The 22,055-nt window shown below is 35.8% G+C and overlaps 3 protein-coding genes across 3 annotated transcripts; 1 reads left to right on the forward strand and 2 right to left on the reverse strand.

Annotated features, from left to right (window-relative positions):
• Positions 1–758: 758 nt before the first annotated feature.
• LOC107797883 (mitochondrial-processing peptidase subunit alpha) lies at positions 759–15,577 on the reverse strand. Its single transcript, XM_016620803.2, has 13 exons — positions 15,418–15,577; positions 13,876–14,112; positions 13,490–13,786; positions 13,245–13,412; positions 12,971–13,138; positions 12,803–12,883; positions 5,419–5,485; positions 4,999–5,096; positions 3,530–3,602; positions 3,294–3,364; positions 3,131–3,180; positions 1,198–1,310; positions 759–1,114 (listed from the first exon to the last, which is right to left on the reverse strand). Exons 1-13 carry the CDS (start codon positions 15,454–15,456, stop codon positions 1,062–1,064), a joined length of 1,515 nt encoding a protein of 504 aa, XP_016476289.2. The 5' UTR covers positions 15,457–15,577; the 3' UTR covers positions 759–1,061.
• Positions 15,578–17,980: 2,403 nt separating this feature from the next.
• On the forward strand, positions 17,981–18,394 carry LOC107797881 (laccase-5-like). The gene has a single exon (XM_075224365.1). It carries the CDS (start codon positions 17,981–17,983, stop codon positions 18,392–18,394), a length of 414 nt encoding a protein of 137 aa, XP_075080466.1.
• Positions 18,395–20,529: 2,135 nt separating this feature from the next.
• LOC107797882 (uncharacterized) lies at positions 20,530–21,684 on the reverse strand. Its single transcript, XM_016620802.2, has 2 exons — positions 21,153–21,684; positions 20,530–21,062 (listed from the first exon to the last, which is right to left on the reverse strand). Exons 1-2 carry the CDS (start codon positions 21,682–21,684, stop codon positions 20,530–20,532), a joined length of 1,065 nt encoding a protein of 354 aa, XP_016476288.2.
• Positions 21,685–22,055: the final 371 nt, after the last annotated feature.

The raw sequence follows: 22,055 nt of genomic DNA on the forward strand, positions 1-22,055 counted from the left end.
TGTTCTATATTTACTAAACTACAGTATGTTTTATGCTATCATGTAATTGATTTTTTGTACAGATAATAAGTTTATCATAAGTAGAATTAGTAACTTAAAAAACTAGATAATGATTTAGCACAACAAGTCAAAACGCATTGATAATGTGCAAAGCTGAACCTCACCTGATTCAAAGAAGTATTTCACTTAGTTCTCAGTTATCAGCTAGAGAGTAGGGGTTCAATATCTTCTGGGAACCACCACACAAAATACTAGGGGGTTTGGAGCAAAGAAACACATCTTTTGTTTCTTCTATTATCATGTCTTGACCACATAAAAAGAAACATGTCTGAAACTAAAATAAAAGGCGAATGATTGTGCGAATGAAAATTACATATCAGTGATTGCAATTACTCTGCAGCACCTACGTGTAAACATTTAATCCTTTCAGAGTCTTCTTTCGTAACTTCACCATAAGACCCACTCGTAAAAAACAATACTAATAATGATAAAGCTAACCCACACAAGCGCCGTAAGAAGACAACTCGATCAAATTTCAGAAAAAGAACAATAAGACTTGTTCTATCCAGAGACAACTCCAAAAGTCGATTATGACCTATCGAATACCTATAAATTTCATTAAGTTTGCAATCCCAGATAAAGCTCAACGTGCAAGAACATCCGAGAGAAAACGTCATTAACATTGGTTGCACATCAAGAGGATAATAAAGAATTGCTGACGAGAATTCTGGCAACTTACAACATCTACTCTTTCCCGGTTTTAGCTTTAGACCTTCAGCTACGAAGCCTTATTCATTAGCATTTTAAATGAAGTAGTATGACATCACATCAAGAATGAAGCACTGAACAACTTACAACGGGTAAATCAAAAAAAAAAGGGCAGAAAAAAAAACGTGCTGAAAAGCAGCTCACCAAAAAGCTTGGCAGATGGCTAATTTGTCTATAGCTTGTACAATTCCTTATTTTCCACAAATTGAGGCAACATCGACACTCAAAATTCTCAAATGCCCAAAAATAAGGACAAGTCAAATGAGTCTGCGGGCTGCTTGTTGTAAATTGTTTTATTTGGAATGGAACCTGCTGCTAACTGCGTCGTATGTGGGGAGGGAAAGAACTGCCATTCAAAAGCAAATGAGAGAACCACCCCGAATAAACAAAAGTAGAGGACGGAAAAATAATACTAGATAAAGTAATTACCATCTCCATAGGATGCCATTGTCAGAGGAGAAGAAATAAGCTTCTCTGCCATAGAAGCAACATCATTGGCTGTAATTGTGTCAATGGCTTTCAAGAAATGCTCCACTGGATTCCTGAATATCCATCCAAAACCGAAAAACACAGAAAACCTTAAATGCTCTATATGATACAGGACAGATGCAAGCATTACTGATGCAAAGGACGACCAAAAAAATTTAGTACCACGGATCCTACTCAAAAAAATTTCCATGGAATCCCTACTTCCGCTTTTACAAAAAAAAAAAAAAAAAAAAAACACATTGTTGTTGAGAACGCACATAAAAAAAAATGGTGGTTTTGGTTTTTTTTTTTTTTTTTTGTGTGTGTGTGAGTGGTTGGGGGGGGGGGGGGGGGGGTCGTTGCTTGGCTTATCTTGGTTTAAGCAAAGACTCAACCCTATGCTTGAATTGGTCAAAATAAAAGCTAGTCGGTTCAATGATTCAATCTCTTAAGATGCAATACACCTAAGGGTGGCAAAACTAACCCAAACCCATTTGACCCGCCCAAGTTTTAATAGGTTTGGGCTAGAATTGGGTTCAAATAGTCCCTGTTACCACATTGGGCCCAATTCGCCCTTATGACCCGTTCTCTATTCAACCATCCAAATCCAACACAATCCGCCGGTTTGCCACAACTACATGGATGGAATTTCTTATTCAAAATATACTCCCTTCCAACTTATCTAACACTCTTCATTTTGGGACAATTCAAAATATTTGACCCACTCGAAAAGATTTGACACCACTCTACTTCTATACAATTATTCAATTTTCAAATTCTAATGTGATGTCGGATATATCAAGCTAACTTTTCAATCATTACTTTAAAAAGTTTCAACCACCCGTAATATAATATACAAGTCAAATCAATCTCTTTTTTTTCTTTTTTCTTTTTTTGATAAGCTACAAGTCAAATCAATATCTTAAAACGTTTTTTGAGAAGGAAATCAATATCTTAAACTTTTATTTCAGTATTTGACTAGACACAGATTAAAATTAATATATTAAACTCTATATATAATCAAATACTAAAATAAAATGGAACGAAGGAATTAGATGGTAAAGCCACTACCAAAAAACTTACACAGTCCAGGTACAATTTCTCATTGCATTTATTTGCACACTGACACACAACATGGTGTGGCAAAATAGAATTCCCCACAAGCCTCCGCGACGGGCTTCACAAAAGTTTTCTTCAAGATTCTTTTTGTTTTTTTTTAAACTAGAGTACAGGATTGCTGGCAAAGCTCACACCTAGTTTCTCATATTCAACAAATATTTCATTCCTAATTCAGCAACAGATCTGAGGGTTATTAAGTGTGTTGAATGTGATAAGTTGGAGTGACATCTAATGTGGGATTAGAAGACAAATAAATTGCCAATAAGACCATCCAATCCACTCAATAAGTTGGTTTAAAAGTGTATCAAACTTTTTAAAACCAATCATTTTGCGGGAAGAGGTAAAAGGTGAATGGGGATTATTTGGGATTTATGGAGGGATTTTTTTGCATGAGTGATGGAGTAGAGACCATTACATGGCCTGGCAAGGAACAGGGAGGCAATGAATTGGATGGGTGGGAAGAAGATCTTCACAATTGTTTGAAAAACAAATTCATCAAAGGGAGGAGATCTGACAGTCACTCGAGGAAAGAGAGGTAGCTGCTATGGGTAGGCTCCTGGGTGGGGAGGACCATTGCGTGGGATGGGAAAGGTCAAGGAAAATGATGTTATCCTTGCTTATCCCGGATTAGGATTCCAACCCCGCCCCCGCCTTTCGAAACAATGCTACTAATCCATCCTGGCCTTTCAAGTAATAAAATCCAAATTCAGCATGGCAATCTTTTCTAGGAGTAATAATTAACTCATTAAAGCTAACATCAGAAACAAGGGCATACCTCTCTCCATAAGTCAAAAGTTGTCTCCCAATATCTTCTGATGCAACCATCTACATATTAGAGATCAGCAATAAGTACAGAACAATTATGGCAAGCAAACCATGAAGAGATGTCCTGCGTGTCCAGCAAATGATGTATAAAAATTCAAGCAGACATTACATACACGTGACTCCAGGTTCATTAGAATTGCAGACTTTGTTGACTGTTTTGCACGGTCTAGCTGTACCTGGTCAACTGCATGAAACAAGTACAAGAGACAGGGCAAAGGAAGCAAACGGTCAGTAATAGGTTAATGCAGATGGCGTAACTGAATTAGCATATTAATCAAGTAATATGTGTTCTCATGGGAAGTAAGAAAAACAGGCAAAAGATTGCACATATCAAAGTTATTTGTCAAACCTTCTTTTGGGTTTGCAACTGCAGTAAGCTCTTTAATCGCTACTTCAATAGCTCTTGGTGCAAAATCAGAGGTCTGAAGAAAATAACCAAAAAAAGACAAAAATTAAGCTTCTACTTTAGGAAGTCTTCGTATCATGAACAAATAACATACAGAAATTTGGAAGTGCTTTACAGGAGGAACTTTTCTTGACATATGCAATGGAATGTAACTCCTTACATACATAACAAGATCCAGAGCAACAAGATTTCAATTTATTCCCCAAATCACAAAGATGATTTGTGCAGTTTGGTTCACCTGAGACGTGGAAATCGTGTATAATACTTATGGTGACTTACAACCCGAGGCATGAACGGGCAGGCTACATATATAATACTTATGGGAACTTACAACAATTTCATTTTTCTTTTACAACTAACTTATTACAATTTTAAATTAATTTTTTTTTTGAGAAAGACTTACTACAATGTTAAATTGAATCATGAAGCATTTATGAGGATGACCCTGCTAGCACAGCCTCCTTTGGCTGAAGCTTTTTCCCCCTATCCCTACCTATGTTCATATAAAGACCATGAAATTACTTCATCCAAAATCCTACACTCTTCTTTTAGCACAAACTAACACCTAATTGGGCGTGCATACTGTTCGGCAGCCCAACACCCTCATTTCCACACATACCAATATAAGAACAGTCGCGAGGTTATCCAACAAAAAAGGTACAGTGATCCTGATCTTTTAAAAAGTGAAATGCGGGGTCAAAAGACTGATCTTGCACAATCTATAGATCTCACCTACACTTATAGTTGATGATCGTATTTACTGCTGTTGGAGAAACATTCGTAGATTGCTGGTAGGAAAAACTGGAGCTAGAAAAAAAAGTTTCAAAAAAAGGATAAAACTAAACAAGAACTGAATTCCTGCAAGAGAACAAAAGATTTTGATCCATATTTTTCACAACCCGCATATTATTTGGAATAACATGTTACCTCTAGCAAAGGCAGAAAAAGAAGTTTAAAAAAATGGGGAGTAGAAAGATAATGTACTCAGACAAGAAATGTATATTGAGAGGGTGCTGCATATGGTTAGTCAAGGTAAAGCAGAAGCAACATAAACAAAAAACTTCACATTATGAAGTCATATTTAAGCACAGCTACAACACTCAAATAAAGCATCAATACCGAGATTCAGTATAAATAATAACCTATTCTACAAAGTAAAAAAGAAAAGGAAAATAATCTAAAAGCAAAATTTATCATATACTGAGCTTCGGACTGTGCACCAACTGGTTCTGGGGATTTCTCGGTTATCAAAAAAAAAAGTCAAAAAATTGATGTATAAGATTGAGAAACAGTCTGAGAATACCAGATAAAACAGTTGAGAATATGACAGAAAGGATTAGCCAGTGGACTGTTGCATAAAAAAAGTTTGGGATAGCTAGACCAGAATGAAAAAGTTGAAATAGTTATCTTACTGTGGCTGCTTGAATTCCAAATAGTCCAGTGTTATTATAAATGCTGCTGAATGCGGAAAAGGCATGGATCTGTGGATACGCATTCAAGACACGGAGATCTGCTCATAATTTTAGCATAATTACATAGCAGAAAGATGAGAAGACCCAGATGAAACAATATTGCATTAAATAAATAAAAAATCAAACATGCAAATCCAACTTTACAGAGGGCAATAGCCTATGGTAAGCAGTACAGATCCTCATGAATATCACAACGCTCACTTAATTGACTCTACCTAGATTCTCAACCCAAAAAAAGAAAGAAAAAAAAAGGAAAGCAAAGAGGGTATATAGATTCTTAAATTGTGATTGTCAAATGAATCTGCATTGTTTATGCTAAAGTAAGTGCCATATTAAGTACCAAATATGTGCACAACTTACATAGTCTAGAATACATCCCTTTTCCGGGACCGCCAGCTGAGAAAGATCCACCTCCTCCCATAAGCATCTGTTAAATCCATAATTAATATTACCATCCACGGCCATATCACACCATAAGACACTAAACTATCACATAGATGGATACTCCAAATAATCGCAGTGACACAAAGTAAAGTTGTGGTTGCATATTATATCTAATGTTCTTCAAGCTCATAATACCTCCTAATGAATAATGTCCCTAAATTCCTAACTATTATATCCAATACAAGTAATAAGCTGTTGAATATAGACCGACATACATGCATAACTCCCCCTTTATTTTATTGACAACTTACATGAATATGTTCTTTACGAGTTTGTTGCATGTGTGATTTGATAATATTTAAAAGATAACATTTGTTGGGCGTCTGACAATATATTGTTTGCTTTCAACTACAAATCAAATTTTCCTCTTTAATTGCTGTGTTACAATATTTCTGGAAGTTTCTAGGATTCATCTTACCACAGATTCGGGATAAAGATGACAAGAAACCGTTCATTTTTTCTTTTTCTTTTTTTTGAATAGGTACGTATTTCAATAATATAAAAAACAAGCACAAGATGGTGCTTGGCATTACAAGGTCTAAGAACCCCCTATACAACGACAAGAAATTATTTTCTTATGAGGACCAAACTTTGTTGGGAGGTTTTGCTGATGGACAGATTGGTTATGGCTTAAGCTTAAAAGATGCTTAGAGCCTGTTTGGATAGGCTTATTTTAAGTGGCTTTTAAGTCAAAATAGCTTTTAAGCCATAAGTTAGGAATTCTAGCTTTTGGCTTTTGCTTGTTTTTGTTATTTTAGCTTAAAAACACGGGCTAAAAAGCACTTTTTTACTCTATCCAAACACTATAAAATGACTTAAAAGCACTTAAAATAAGCCAATCCAAACGGGCACTTAATCTATGTCCCTTAAGCATCACACTATAGCATTACACTACTTAAAGACGGCATATTTGCTACAAACAATTTCATTTCAGACGAACTCTATGTATTATAATCACTACCATGGGGTTCATAAACTCTAAGGCCTCATTTGTTTGCACATAATGGAGGTCTGAATCTTAATCATTCATATCTCAGAAATTAAGTGTTTGTTTTTAAAGTCTGAATCTTAATTATTCAGATCTTAATCATTAAGTGTTTGTTTTTTTTACTTCACAACCACTTAATGGGTCTGAATAGGTCTGTATGATTAAGATCTATAATAGAGACTTAATTTCATTAAGATGCTATCACATATATTCATTAATAACTGCCACCAGTGCCTACCATTATCAACTACCACCATGCCGCCACCACCACCATACTCCACCAACCCACCTCCATCACGCCACCATCATCCTCGATCATAGCCGTCACCATTATCGACCATCACCACCAACTATCCCCACCACTCCGACAACTTCTCACCCACAATCAACACTCATCCACATCATCTACCACAACTGACCACCCCATTACCATCAACAACCACAGCCGGCACTGTCCATCATTATAACCTACCACCAGCCACCCATCATCTTCCTCAGTCACAACTACTACCATCACCCGCCACTATTAACTATCGCCACCACCATCCTCAATCATAATCGTCACCACTACCAATCACTACTAGCATGAACCACCATCATCAACCAAAACTACCACCAACCACTGCCTCTAGTCGGCATTCATCTATTAGTCACCACCAACAACTATCATATTTTAAAAAACTATATATTTTATTGATAGAATATTAGATTAGTTAGTATTTCATTTGAATTTTATGTTTATTAATTTTCAAACAAAGATAAATTTTATACATTCAGATGTTAAAAATCAAACAGTTTTAATTATTTAGTATTCAGATCTTAATACACATCTTAATATATTCAGATGTGTATTCAGATTCAGATGTCTTAATCTTAATACACATCTAGATATTCAGATGTGTATTCAGATTCAGACGTCTTAATATTAAAAAAAACAAATGAGGCCTAAGACCCAAGGCAACCCCTGAAATAGACAAATTCGAGCTATGCTTTACTTAGGGCCACCAGTATCACCATTGAGGAGTGAATCCAAATCAATTTCTCATCTCATTATATAAATGATTATCTCCCTCTACCTTGGCACGGCAAAGATGATCTCAAGATGCAGGAGGTGGGTATCACCCCTCGAGATTTCTAGATGGACAAAAATGGCATTGGGCAAGACATGCAAAGCTTTTCGGGTAAACATAATGGAGTTTGAACCTGAATTCTTCGATATTATACTCATATTAGAGCAGAAAAGACAAGTGCAATGGTGTTCATGCAGAATTGGAAAATTCATCAAAAAACTTGGTCAGTGGTGCCTGGTGCTATTTTTTGGAGTATTTGGAATGAAAAAAGTCATAGATATTTTGATGGGACTTCAACTCTTAACCACACTCTTAAAGTCATTTGTTAAATTAATTTATTTAGTTGGTTCAATCAGGCCTCTGTAACTAGTGTTGAACTATTTTTGGATTTTGTCTGCTCCTTAGTTGTCCAGTAAATTTTTGTATACGAGCAAACACTCACTTTCTATTGTAATTTTTGCTATGCATATCCATGATGTCAATTAATGAAATTTCCTTACTTCATCAAGGAAAAAAAAGAGACAAGCGTATTGCAACAGAATCCGGCAAGTCCGAACCATCCAAAAAGAAGAGGGAACCTGAACTCAAGAAGTTGGTACGGGAACTTCGTGAGGGAAAAGAAAGGGGCAAGCATCACAAGTCAATTTCCAAATGAATTACACAAAAATACAGTGCACCTATATACATTGCAGCAGAATAACCCAATTACAACTTTGCAAATCTATAGCCCATTAACAATAGGCCAAAGTTTGAAAAATAAGCGTTTTTTTTCTTTTTTTTATTCTGCAAATCTTCAAGCACGAAAATTCGGTGATTTTTTATTTTTCTTCCCCAAGCTTGTATATATTCCTATTCCAACTACAAAAAATTCAAATTCATATATAATGCAACTTGAAAACCTTAATTTTCTTCTTTTCCAAGTTCCAAATAGCATAAATAAAAAATAAAAATTGAAAAAATTGTTGCACTTTCATGATTTTGCAAATAAATCAACACAAAAAGTCAATTTATACATAGATTGAACATATAAAATTTTAATTTCTGATTTAATTGCACATGTGCATTACATGTATAATGATGTATAACTTTGTATATACAATCTCTAATAATGTATATCAGAAAAATAACACAAAGAAGAAAAGAAGAAAGGGTCAAACATCCATGGATGCCTATTATACACGTACAATGTATATACACACTTATACATTAAAAATATATCTAATTTATACAACATTGTACGCATATATACACACTTATACATATTTATACAATATTGTATAAGTGTGTATAAACACTACCTATAACAAATTTACACCAGAAAACGCCTTCTGTCCATCACCACATTACAGTTTTCGGTGGTTGCTGGTGTTGAATTTTTCCGGCGAGATTTTGGCATTCAAATCTGGGCTTCACCAGTAGCAAAGGATGAAACAAAAACTAAGAGAAATAAGAAAATATGAGACGAGGTCGCCGGAGATGCTCTTTTAGGCAAGATCTGATAGTTTTAGGCCAGATCTGATAGTTTTTGGACTGATATGCCAAATTTTATTGTGGTTCCTTAACCTCTTTTTGTCAATTAACTCAAAATTCGAAATCTAATTGACATAAAATGCAACGATTATCACGAGTGTGTACAAAAATTCTGTAATTTTTAGGGAGAATAAAGAGAGACGCGGGTGAAGAGAGATTGAGTATGCTGGGAAAGAAGAAAGAAGAAAAGAAAAAAACCCTAGAAGTTTGTCTTTAATAATGGGCTAAAGACCGAAAGGTTTCTTTCAAATTATATACAACCTGGGCCAAACTAGGTAAAGACTTCAAACCTAGGCCATTTTTAGTTGGGCTGCTGTGCCAAGTGATTAAATACGTAATTCTATATTAAAAAAAATTAAGCTGGAATGTACAAGTCTTAATGGGAGAAACAAAAGCACTCTAAAATCTCTAATTTGCAAATACGGAGCAAATATAATTTGTTTACAGGAAATAAAGATTGAAGATTGGAATGTCTCTTTGAATTGGCATGATTGGGTATGGGTTTTTTAAGTTGTGGGTTGGCTCTTTCACTTAGAAGCGTCAAAGTGGCAAATCTGTTAAACTAAGGGTATTTAAAACTTTGCTTAATTGTAGGGCCAAATTTAGTCAAATAGTATAACGGAGGATACATATAAATAATAAATGATAGTAGAGGGATATATTTGGCCCTTTTCCCGTTTTTCACTTTAAAAATACTGGCTGAGAGACCCAAGAAGTTCACTGGCAAGCTTGTCTCAGGCCAGCAGTATGCTTTTGGTCTGCTTTTACCAAGAACAGGCAGATCACATATGCATTCTTAATTGCCAAACTAGATATTGGAAAGACATTTGATCAGCTAAACTAGACTTATCTAATTAGAATACTAAGGAGAATGGGTTTTGGAGAGAGGTGGATTAAAGACAGTAGCACTGTTGTGAATTACTAATCCACAGGAGACCCACGAAAAGGCCTTAGACAGGGAGACCTCTTCTCCCCTTTCCTCTTTATACTGGCGATAGAAGGTCTCACTAAACGCTGGAGAAAGGAAAGCAACTTCAGCGGGAGAACCTTTGGAAACTAAGTAACAGTCTCACATTTGTTGTTTGCAAATGACACCTGAATATTTTGTGGGCCAGATAGGTCCCAAATGCTTAACCTGAACCTCAGGCTACTCATGTTTGAAGTATTATCTGGCTTACACATTAACATGCTGAAAAGTGTGACTTATCCGGTTAATGAGTTCTCCAACCTAGAAGAGCCGACTGATATTCTTAGCTGCAGCACAGGCACATTTCCTTACAACCTACCTAGGCCTCCCTTTGAGAGCTAAACACAAGGCAGTTGGTATTTGGAAGGTATTAGAAAAGTTTCCGAAAAACTTTCCATGGGTGGCAGGTTCACATTGATAACCAGTGTACTTGATAGCATCCCGACATACTACATGTCATTATTGCCTATCCCATGCCCAGTCCTAAAACAACTAGATGGACTTAGAAGATTATTTTTATGGCAAGGGAACAGGCCCACAAGTTCCATCTGGTTAAGTGGAATAAGGCCACTCAGCCTAAGTTACTATGAGGTTTGGGCATCAGGGATTAAAAGCCCACAACAAATGTATGCTCTGATGATAGTTAGGGAGATATCGACATTTTGGAAAGATATGGAGTAGGGAGCCATTGGCACCAAAAGCAACTCAGCTCCCATGGAGGGTGGTCTGTGGAAAAACATTAGCAGAGACTAAAATGAATTCTTTCAGTGTAACTTTTAAAGTTGGCAATGGAATAAATGTTAGATTCTGGAAGGATAGGGGGATTGAAAACTCCACACTGAAGGATACATTCCCTAGTCTTTTTCATACCGGCAATGATTTTGGGATGTTTTGTTTGCTCTTCAAGGTAGTAGAGCCAGCTAGTTTTGCATTACATACGCATGAGCCTTCAACCACACAAAAAGTTGTGCGGAGAACTATTAAGAATTATGTCTGTCATCCAATTCTTGACGCATGGTGAGATTACTTTACAACTCTATAAATGGAGAGAATTCCACCATAGCCCAAAATAGGGAAGGTAAAATTTGGAATCCCTTATTCAGAAGAAACTTGCAAGATTGGGAAGTCAGTGATCTACTAGCTCTCTTTGAGGCTTTAGAAGGTTACATCTTAGAAGACAACAGCAAGATACTATCATTTGAGGAAACTCAAAGAGAGGCAAATACACCGTTAAAGCGGGTTACAATCTCATTTGCTCATAAAACGGGATGTTAGTCTTACACAATTGGCCTTGAAAGCACATATAAAAGACTAGACTGCCAAACATAGTCATGTTTTACATGGACAGCATTGAATGGGGCCTGTCTCGCTCAGGATAATCTCATCAGGAGAAGCAAATATTCTGGTTAATAGATGCTACATGTGTCTCCATATTGCAGCGAACATCAACCAGCTTTTCCTCCTTCATTGTCCAATTGCAGTTGACCTCTAGAACTTCTTCTATTCCATTTTTGGACTATCTTGAGTCATACCTAAGTCAGTTACGGAAGACTATGAAAGCTGGACTTTTTGGAGAGTTTTCATCAAAAACTATGCTCCAAAGCAACCTAATGTGACAAGAGTTCAGAACAAACTACACTCAATCTTCTTCAGATATCTCCAAGAATCAGCTAAATACCCCTGCTGCTGGAAATATCCAGCAATGTGTAAATCATCTAGTTTTGAGGAAAAAAACAATTAAAGACCCACTAGACAAGACTCTTACCAGATAAAGAGCACTCACTTTCTGGTCTTAAAGTAGCAAATGTACAAAAGTTCAATAAATCTCCGAACATATTTTACCTTTTACACATTGGACAATTGATTCAGATGTTAGAACAGTTTTGGCCCCTGAGGCATCTAAATAATTACATGAATAGATCAATTGTATTTTGAAGTCATACAAAAATCTGTTAATAATGGTCTATTTGGGAAGTCATAACTAATACTTCAACTTTTGACACCTTCCATTTCCAGCGATTGTTTTCTTGTTGGAAAAGTAAGACTCCAAATGATATTTGGTTGACTGCCAAAACGATAGTATGAGAAAGTAAGTAGGCGTTTAGCCATAAGTTTTGGAATTTTTTTTTCAAAAAAAATTTCAGATGTGTTTTTTTATAGAATTAATCTAGTTCTTGGGAGATTTTGAAAACCAAAACTTCAAATCCCAAATATAGCTTAAGACCTCTTTTTGGGCCAAATCATGGCCAATTCGGGACTCTTTAGCTGAAAAAACAACAAAAAAGGACTTTTAAACATGTCAAAACTTGCCCCAAAATTCATGTCCAAACATATTTTCAATCAACACATTTTAAACTTCACCCAAATCAGCTTTTTCAAAAAATATTTGGGAATCTATGTCCAAACGGGTCCTAAAAGTTGACGTTTCTACATTCCTTGTGCAGCTTGGAGTAGAAAAGTACTGGTCAAAAACTTTTTGGGATAAGAGTGTCTGCAAATTAAAACTTGTAAAAGCTATTTTGATGGGAAGTCATATTTACTTGCTTTCGATGTAGTCTAAATTTACTTTTTCGTTTTCAAACAACAGCCTAAAAATTGTTTTCCCTTTCCATTGCTATTTAAATTACTTGACATTCTTCAGCAAGCCCATTAACACATTTTCTTACGACTTTCTTGACGAACACAGACCCCAGAAGGAAAATCTTGAACAATAACAATTCAATAGTTTACGTGAAAATTAAATACCTGAAGAACAGTTAAAGTCATAGCATCCTTTTCTTTAAGCCAGCCACCAGAAACTTCAAAAGCTAGTGCAAAATGTGTCATCTGCTTTCAGAGAAATCATAAAACCACGTTAGTTCTCAAATCAACACATGTACAGAGAGGACGGGGGGAGGAATTTCAAGGACACACCCCTGAATCAGCTTGACGGCGGTAATCACCTCCTACATACACAGGTGTCGGCTCCTCCGCACGGGGCGCCTTAGGTAAGTCGGATAAAAGAGGCTCTGCAACTTTTAACAATTCTTCATGTTCAACACCTGATGCAGCAAGAACAATCCGAGGAGCAGTATAATTCTCCTGTAAGGAAAAAGAATATCAAACTGGACATTGCTCCACGAAAGTAGTAAAAGTTGGATACAAAACAAGTTGGCTGCATCAGGAGATAAATTCTTCCGACACTCACAGCTACAAACTCCTCCAGTACAGTGCTGTTCAACCTGTTCACTGTGGCTTCTGTGGCTGCTAGAGAATTCCCGTATGAACCAGAATAACCAGCAGAGTGAACTGCCTCCAAAAGCAAGTGTTGCGGGTTTTTAGAGTATTCATCAATCTCAGCTTTAACCTTCTCAAGCTGCATATGTAGAATATTAATTTTGCAAGATCTAACACTCAAGGACACCCCAAGACAGAGATAGATAATAAAAAGACCTGTTCGTTAACTTCCCAATCCAAAAATGCTGGATTTCTAACACAATCAACAAGCAGTTCCACCATCTGAGGAACATATGTTTTCAAAGCATCGTAAGTGTATATCATATGCTCTCGTGAGGCAGCAGCAGCTACATTACCGCCAATTGCTTCAACTTCTCGTACAATACGTAGGTGGCTCCGGTTTAATGTGCTTTTGAAGGCCATGCGTTCCAAGAGGTGTGTGGCTCCATATGAAACCGGTGTTTCGTAAATGGAACCACAATCAACATATAAGCCAATTGAGGCGGCAGGGCTCTGAAATCAATAAATTGGAGCCTATTTAGGATTCATAGTAACGATTAACTCAATATTTCTTCCAGAAAAGAATGTTAAAATGATCTTACTGATGATGTTTCTGAGGCTATTTTGAGACCATTTGTGAGAGTTGTTATCTTGGTCTTTCCAGGTTCAATATAATCAGGTAATGGTGGAGGAAGCTGAACATCCTTGAGGGGGAAGTCCAGAGAGGGTAATGAATCTGACCTGCCACCAGTTATCCAACTAAAGAGGCCCCCAGATGGCTTGGTCACAACAGCAGTTGAACTTGAAAATCTTGCGAAGGCCCTACTGCCTCCGCGAACCTATCATTATTTTCAACATTTAGAACAGACTGATAGAAGAAGTAAATAACAAGTGCTAACCCCAAAACACCCTGTGAAAAAGAGGATACAGAGCATAACTTATTTTCCAACAGGGGATCTTTATTACTTTTCCTTTGTGTTATTTTTCATCAACCAAGTAGGGGAATATTTCGTTACTCCAACTAGTGTTTTTAAAAGGGAATGCACAAACGAAAAGCAAAAATGTCCATGGGGCATGAAGCAACAAAGCGAGAAATAAAGAACACGGTCTTTGAAATGAGCACACAATTTTTGCAAAAGTAGAAAACACTAAAAGCATATGAATATTCTATTATAATAATCAAATTCAATATATAATTGATTTCAGCAGCCTATCTACAATAATGTCAATATTAATCCAACTCCTCAAAGTTGAGATTCAAACAATCGACTGCTTCTCGTTGAGATCACTTTACGCATCATTATTTGAAGCGCACAATTTTCAGAGGTTCATGGCTTCGCCCATGAAGGGATATGCCATCGCTTCACATAGCTTCATCGTTTGAAATGGAAATGGAGGTCTATTAGTAACACTGGCTCCAGCTACTACTGGTCGATGGGAGAGAAGTATGTGTAGATTCTTAAAATCAATCATTTTTCGGGGATATTTCAGGATTTCAAGAGAGAATGGGTCCATCAGAAGAAAAAAAAAACACTACATTTAAGTTTCACAAGGAGAAAAAAACTACAGTTGCATCATGTTTCAAAAACTAACTGATAGTAAAGTAACTTGTAATAGTTTGAATTAACCTACTTGTTAGATGAACTTTGTATTAACCATTCCTTTTTTTATTGACAATGGTGGTGCCGAGGCCAGGCTTGAGTATATCTCGGCTTTTGCCATTGGATTTTCTTTTCTCATGTAGCTGTTACTTAAATTAATTTGCCATATTCTATTAAAAACTTCAATTTCACCAATAAAAAACACTTTTTTCGAATTTACAAGTAATACAAGCAACAACTAGCTGTACACAAATAAGCAACATTACACTGATCATCTCAAGCGAGTGAACAAAATACTCAGTTACATTTCAGGAAATATTTACTAACTACGAAAATGGAGAAACTAAGCAAAACCTAAATCTCGCAATTTACCGTCAAACATGCAAAAAACTTCATCACTGATCTAATCAGATCTGAAAAGCCTAACAAGGTAAAGGTCCAAAACAACATATGCAGAAGCGATTCATTAAGAGAAACATATTAGGATTACTTAGATGAATATGTATATAGGAGGTTTCGAGCTAGGGAAAACAATCAGCTCACCTTAAGTGCTCGGAGGCGAGAAGATGCGGTTCTGTACATGGTGAATGTGAGGATGCGATTACTGAGGAGAGAACGAGAAGTGATTTTCGCTCTGCTGACCGAGGAGGGTTCGGGATTTAGCTGCAGGGATGAAGAAGACTTAGTTAATGGACCAGACAATTATGAAAATGTTTTGGGCTGGGGAAAGCATCTTAGATGGGCTCTTTACGTCTGACGTGGTCCAATGGGGTTATTCATGGGACTTTTTCGTATATATACGATTTACCTAGCTATAGTATCATATAAACCTACTAGTGGGGTAGCCCGGGCTTTGCCGGGTCCAAGGTGAACAAAATTATATTACTTTATTATACATTGTGTTATCCTTTCTATTCTAATTGTAACATCTAATTAACTTTACTTGTGAGATTGGCTTACAAAATTTTCAAATTCTTTATCATTTTTAGCAAGTACAAAGTGAGATATAAGAAGTATTGTTGTAAATAAAGGTATAATGACAATATCAGCTGGAACATTTTATATTTGCTCACCAATTAACAAAGTAAGCATCGTCTAACTTAGAACAATGCTAGATAGAACTCTTTCATATTATGGGTTAAAAGTAACATATACAATCATGGATGTTATATGATTGGCAAAAACATGTTCTTTATATCCATAGCATGGTCATACGATTAGATACTAAAGTGTTGCATTCTTTGAAACATTTAACGACGATGCTAAAGCGTTGCATTGTTTGAAACATTTTATAGTATCTAAAAATTAGCAAAGGATTATGCATCTTTCGTGTTGTGTTTAGTTTTCTTCTTAGCTTTCTTGCTTGCGCAATTATGTACAGAGAACTCTTGTACGTGCTCGTATCTCAAACAACGAAGATCAAAGAGACAAAAGATGTCCACTAAAGTGATGCGTGAAGAATAACAAAGAGCATATAGCACTCTCTCAGTAGTGTAGTATTTAAACCTCTACCTGCATTCAGGAATTAACAATATTGCAGCTTACCCAATCGAGAGTATTATTGCTTGAATTTTTGAGTACCAACAAAGTACAGAAACGTATAAATAAAGAGAAAATGGGATAATTATTACAATCAACTCAGCATATCCAAGATCTCTGAACACTGAAATAAATCGTCATCCACTCTTTCCTGCACCAAAAATATAATTTGTTTAAATGATCAACTAGGAAAATTATTGCAGAACTAACTTTGTCATTTAGAGCAATGACAGTAAAGCCACCTAGAGACAAAAGAAACATAAAAAGCAAAGGATAAGATTCCAAGGGACAATCTTCTTTTCAATTTCAAACAGTTAAAATATGTACATAAAAGAAATGCTCATTTTTATGCAAATTTTTTTCCTGATTAGAAAACTTGGGCTAGCGAGGAATATTGCACAAACCTGCAGTACGCACTATGCTGTGAGCAAGTCAAGAAGCAGATATCTAATTGCACAAAGAATAAGCAAATTCTGGGAGTTTATATGCCTCTAATGGATACAGAAGATAAATAACATCTGCCTAACCATTCTAACATCAGCTTATAGATCAAAAGTTCACTTCTCAAGATGATCACTCTATAGAAACATCTAATACCCAAGCTAAGTCGCAGTTTTTCCACAAACAAAGGAAAGAAAACATGGATAGTAGTAGACATCCCAGTTGCTCACAAGTTCCAGATCTCTAATTGGAACCACAGAGACATGAAAAGATCAAATTCGCAGAGCCAATTGATACAGAACCTCCCCACATGATCATTGACAACTATAACTAATACAAATTATATACATTTCGAAAAGGCAAGAAAACCTATTATTCACAAATCTAACCTAATAGTCAATAGCAACAACTATCAATATGCCTCTATCTGAATTAGCTGGTGTGAGGTATAAGAATTCTAAAAAAACAACAATTTAAGGCTGCTAACACATAGGTCTAACTTGCAAATTTCTTTTTTGAATGATCAAATCTCCAAATTCGAGGGGCAGTTGATTGATTGGTTGATTTCTTCTATTGAAATTACCTTGGGAACAACTCCAGAATGAATTTTATTGAGTACATTATAAAGGATTATTCCACTCTTTAAACCAAGCCTGAATTCTTCCTAAGAAGGTTCAGCTGGCAAATTTTTAACTCCCACATATATGATGTTTACACCATCAATGGCCAACCAAGTGATCTCTACAAGTGTTCAAGCAAAGGTTAGTTCTAATATCAAAATATTTGAAGTTTACACATAGTATAAAGACTAATTTCCACCTAACAATGTTATGCTACCAGTAATCTATGATTGCATATGTTACCTGTTAGGATATGTTTTCATAGAAATCATGTTAATGCAGATACCACCATAGTGCATGTGGACGCTGATGAAACGAACCTCCTTCGAGTTATTAATGCTACACTCAATCAACAACTTTTCTTTAATGTGGCCAACCATAAGCTTATTGTTATTGGAGTAGATGCCTCTTATGTTAAACCTTTCACAGCATTAGTCCTTATGCTCGGACCAGGTCAGACTACTAATGTCCTGATCAAACCCGATTAGCCACCAGCCAAATATTACATGGTAGCACGTCCCTATGCAAGTGCTCAAGGCGTACCCTTTGATAATACCACAACCACAGCCGTCCTTGAGTACAAGACAGCTTCTTGTTCTTCTAATTGTGCCAAGACTAATATAATTTTCCCATGTTTACCGGCATATAATGACACGACCACTGCTACAGCTTTCGAGGTGCCCAAGAAAATCGACGAAAATCTATTCTTCACTGTTGGGCTAGGAGTCAATAACTGTCCAAAAGGTGATCGCTCCAGAAACTGTCAAGGTCCAAATGGAACTCGATTCACTGCTAGTATGAACAATGTATCTTTTGTACTACCATCCAACTTTTCTCCGCTACAAGCACATCACCAAGGCATACCTGGTGTTTTCTCAACTGAATCTATCTTGGCTTCTCTGTTTCTTCTTCAAATTTAATATCCTTGTTGTTCTTACCCACCTGCATTTGAGGGAAAAACTTTTACTACTGGATTATCATAGTTTAAAAAAGGGAAATGTTTCATGGTAATATTTTTTTTCTCTTGCTGCCAATGACCAATGACCGATCATACCAAAAATTAATGTTACCAAAGTTTATTAAATGGCAGATAAAGCTTTCTACTGAGACGATGATAATGCAAAAGATGTCCATATAACACTTTCGGAAGAACTGATTATTAGCTAAAGTATGTTAAATAATTTCCAAGAAATGAACTTTTGAAACTAAATAAATCCACCAATATAGACTTTTGAAATATTATATATTACTCATGTTTTGCGTCTGTTTCTAGAAAGTTACAGAAGAAAATCATGTTATTGCTATAGTGAGCACTTCCAATGCTATAATCTCAAATGGCATGTAAAACTTCTTAATTACACGATGATAATGTAAAAAATATCCACATAACACTCCAGAAAGAACTGATTATTAGCTAAAGAATGTCAAATTATTTTCAAGAAATGGTCTGAGCCAAGCTAATATTACCTTCAGGTCCACGTAGGTGGCATTTGATATGGATGTAGAAAAATTTCCCTTAGTTTTGTCAATCCAAACACGATCTATAATTTGACCGTTTTCGTAACGATGCATCCAGTGGCAGAGCCAGAATTTTTACTAAGAAGTGTCAAAATATAAAAAGTAAACACACAGAAGAAGTCAAGGAGAGTCAACATATAGTAATATATGTATATAAAATAACAATTACCAAACAACACAGTATAATTTTCCGGACGAAGGGGTGTCAACTGACACCCCTTTGGATAAGGTGGCTCCACCACTAGATGCATCGTCAATATGCCATGAAACCTCTATAACTTGTGATTCAAGGAACATTTTGCCTGTAAAAATAAACGCACTTCTATGAGCTACATAGTTGTGGTGAAAACTTTTTGATCATGAAAAGAGTTGCAATTTCCTACCAGGACAGCGTTAACCTGCAAATATAAATTATAAGGTTCTGAACCAATTTGAGTCACTAAAGGTTATGAAAATGTTATTTACTTGCTCGGAGAAAATGTGGAAGACAAAGTAAAAGCACAAGAAGGGTACCAGTTTGAAATATAACTAAGTCTTCAAAAATCTAACACATCAAGACTACTTAATGAGAGATAGACTATTCTATGAGGGGGAATACATTAGCATATTTTTTACATTAATCCACCGGAGGAGGGAATATCATTAAACTGAATGTAAAAATGCAGCTACATAATAAAAAGTTTCGCTATACCATATTCATTACCAGTGAATTGAAAATCACAATTCACGAAGAAATAATTGAATTAGCATGTTTGATACTTTATCTATGCAAAGCAACAATGAGAAAGAGGATATAGGAGAATACAAAGAAAAAATATGACAACCTGTAACTCAAAGGATTGCCTTCTAAATAATTTTGTCGTATACTACATTAGAGGTAGAATGATCGTCATCGCTACTTGGCGTAGACGGTCGGATTAACAATTTCACACAGCTTGAACTCTTTGCCCTCGATAAGGCAACGTAAAGTTGACTATATAAAAATACATGTTCCCGCAAATAAATTGCAACGAAATCTAAAGTCTGGCCTTATATTTATTGTCATAGCAAAGCATAATCTAATGGGAAATTGCGTTCTTTTAAATTGTACAAGCATATTTTCATCATGTGATGATAATAATGGAATTCTTGGTATAAACACGTGCATATTTTTGAAATCACATGTCGTAATCTTAGCGCTAATAACATGGCTTTTAAAATTACAGCAAGTCAATCGCGTGCCATTACATAAACCTTCACATGGATTTAAATTTCGCAATAATATAATTGGACAATTCTCTTTCATAGATAATTTGTAAGGGGGTAAACCAGGAGGATTTAAAGTGTGTAGTAAGTCTTCAAATTGTGTTTGGTTATTAAATTCAATAGCTTCATCGGTGCCAATAAATATTTTTGATTTTCCACTAAAATCGATCAATAAACATGTCACTAATTTCATCGACGAAAATCATTTTTTGTTGTCAAGATCACACTGGAATCTGTACAAGATGAATTAGAGCATAACGAATACAAATTTGAATATGTGGCTGTGAATAGTTTATCGAGGGATTCTTTTTGTGTAAGGAATAATCAAAGAATCTAGAATTTCAATCTTGTTTGCTGAATTGACTCGTTCTTGTCCATTTCCAATTCTTAACAAATAATCACAAAATGCAGGATCTGTTTTTGCTCTCATATTCTCAGATAATTTTAATTTTTCAAGTTCATTCCAAATGCTAGAATATAATAAACTTTCATTGATGAAATCTTCTTTTTTTCCATAGTGCACAACAAGAAGAGTTTGTCTGAAGTCACCTCCTAAAACAACAACTTTTCCGCCAAATAATGCATTTGTATCCATCAGATCTTTTAAGAGTAGATCAAAAACTTTCAACATTCTTTTTTTAGCCATAGATACCTCATCCCATACAATCAATTTTGCATCTCGGATTAAACCTGCAAGTGCGCTTTCTTTGCTAATGTTACAACTGGCATTTTCATCGATGTCAATAGGAATTTTGAAACGTGAATATGCAGTACGTCCTCCCGAGAAAATAGAAGCAGCAACACCAGAAGTAGTTGTTGCCAAAGCTATATATCACATGGATCGTACAATTACTAATAAAGCACGATACAAAAAAGTTTTCCCTATTCCTCCTGGACCATCTATGAAAAACGCACCTGATTTATTCGAAAATATCCTTTCAGTAATCACATTATATGCAATCAATTGATTTTTGTTTAATTTCCTATGCAACAATACGTCATCTTCGCTAACAATAATAGATCTTTCAAAATGAATCTCTTTTGCCTCTTTTGCTGCCGTAGAAGGCCTGATAGTTTCTGAGATAAGTTCATACTCATTTACATCATGACCCGTGGAATGTAAAATATCATTGATATGGTTCAGAGCTTGATATCGAATTTCTCTTCTTTCAATAGTTTGTAACACTTTATAGTCTTCAATCATCGATTCTTCAAATTGTTCCCATAATTTTCTAGGGTTGCCAGGACCACAATACACCAATAATGTAGCAAATAAACGTCGCAAACAATATGACATTTGGTAACTTGCGGCCTCAAACATACACTCTATCAAGCTATTATCACAGTGTAGTAATCCTCTTTTTTCTACAAACTCTCTAAAAGCACTACAAGGCTCTCCATTTACTGTCAAAAGATCCTTATATAACTTCGGTCCTTGCACATGCATTAGTAATAATCTAAGATAATATCGTTCTCCTTCTATTGGATGACATGTCACAATACGACCAACAGCACAACGTTTTTGTCTACGTGCCCAAAATTTGTCACTTGAGGATCACATGAAGTATTCAGGAAATTCTTTGTACAATAAGTTGAGCTCTTTAGCATCTTCATCGGTATCATTCATGTAGAAGAATTCAGTTAACATTGTTTTTTGGATCATCGGATTATTCACAATTGTATGTATATCCGCGTTGCTCTTAAAAGAAACAAATTGTTGACCTTCAAGATGTAGCTGAAAACGATAAACGCTGGGAGGCATTTCGCTTATAGGAAAACTAAAGAGATGCCATACAGCTTCCGGAGGTGATACCCATC

Source organism: Nicotiana tabacum, chromosome 11 (genome assembly GCF_000715075.1).
Source record: "Nicotiana tabacum cultivar K326 chromosome 11, ASM71507v2, whole genome shotgun sequence".
NCBI lineage: Eukaryota > Viridiplantae > Streptophyta > Magnoliopsida > Solanales > Solanaceae > Nicotiana > Nicotiana tabacum.

What these genes read in the sequence shown, in the direction of transcription:
- LOC107797883 (XM_016620803.2), bottom strand. Translation starts at nt 15,456, where the DNA reads ATGTACAGAACCGCATCTTCTCGCCTCCGAGCACTTAAG. An exon ending in TACTGGAGGAGTTTGTAGCT is followed by an intron (nt 13,139 to 13,244) that starts GTGAGTGTCGGA and finishes TTTTCCTTACAG; the next exon opens with GAGAATTATACTGCTCCTCG. An exon ending in AATGGCATCCTATGGAGATG is followed by an intron (nt 1,115 to 1,197) that starts GTAATTACTTTA and finishes TTTGAATGGCAG; the next exon opens with TTCTTTCCCTCCCCACATAC.
- LOC107797882 (XM_016620802.2), bottom strand. Translation starts at nt 21,684, where the DNA reads ATGCATGTGCAAGGACCGAAGTTATATAAGGATCTTTTGACAGTAAAT. An exon ending in GATATTTTCGAATAAATCAG is followed by an intron (nt 21,063 to 21,152) that starts GTGCGTTTTTCA and finishes TGTGATATATAG; the next exon opens with CTTTGGCAACAACTACTTCT.
- LOC107797881 (XM_075224365.1), top strand. Translation starts at nt 17,981, where the DNA reads ATGGTAGCACGTCCCTATGCAAGTGCTCAAGGCGTACCCTTTGATAAT.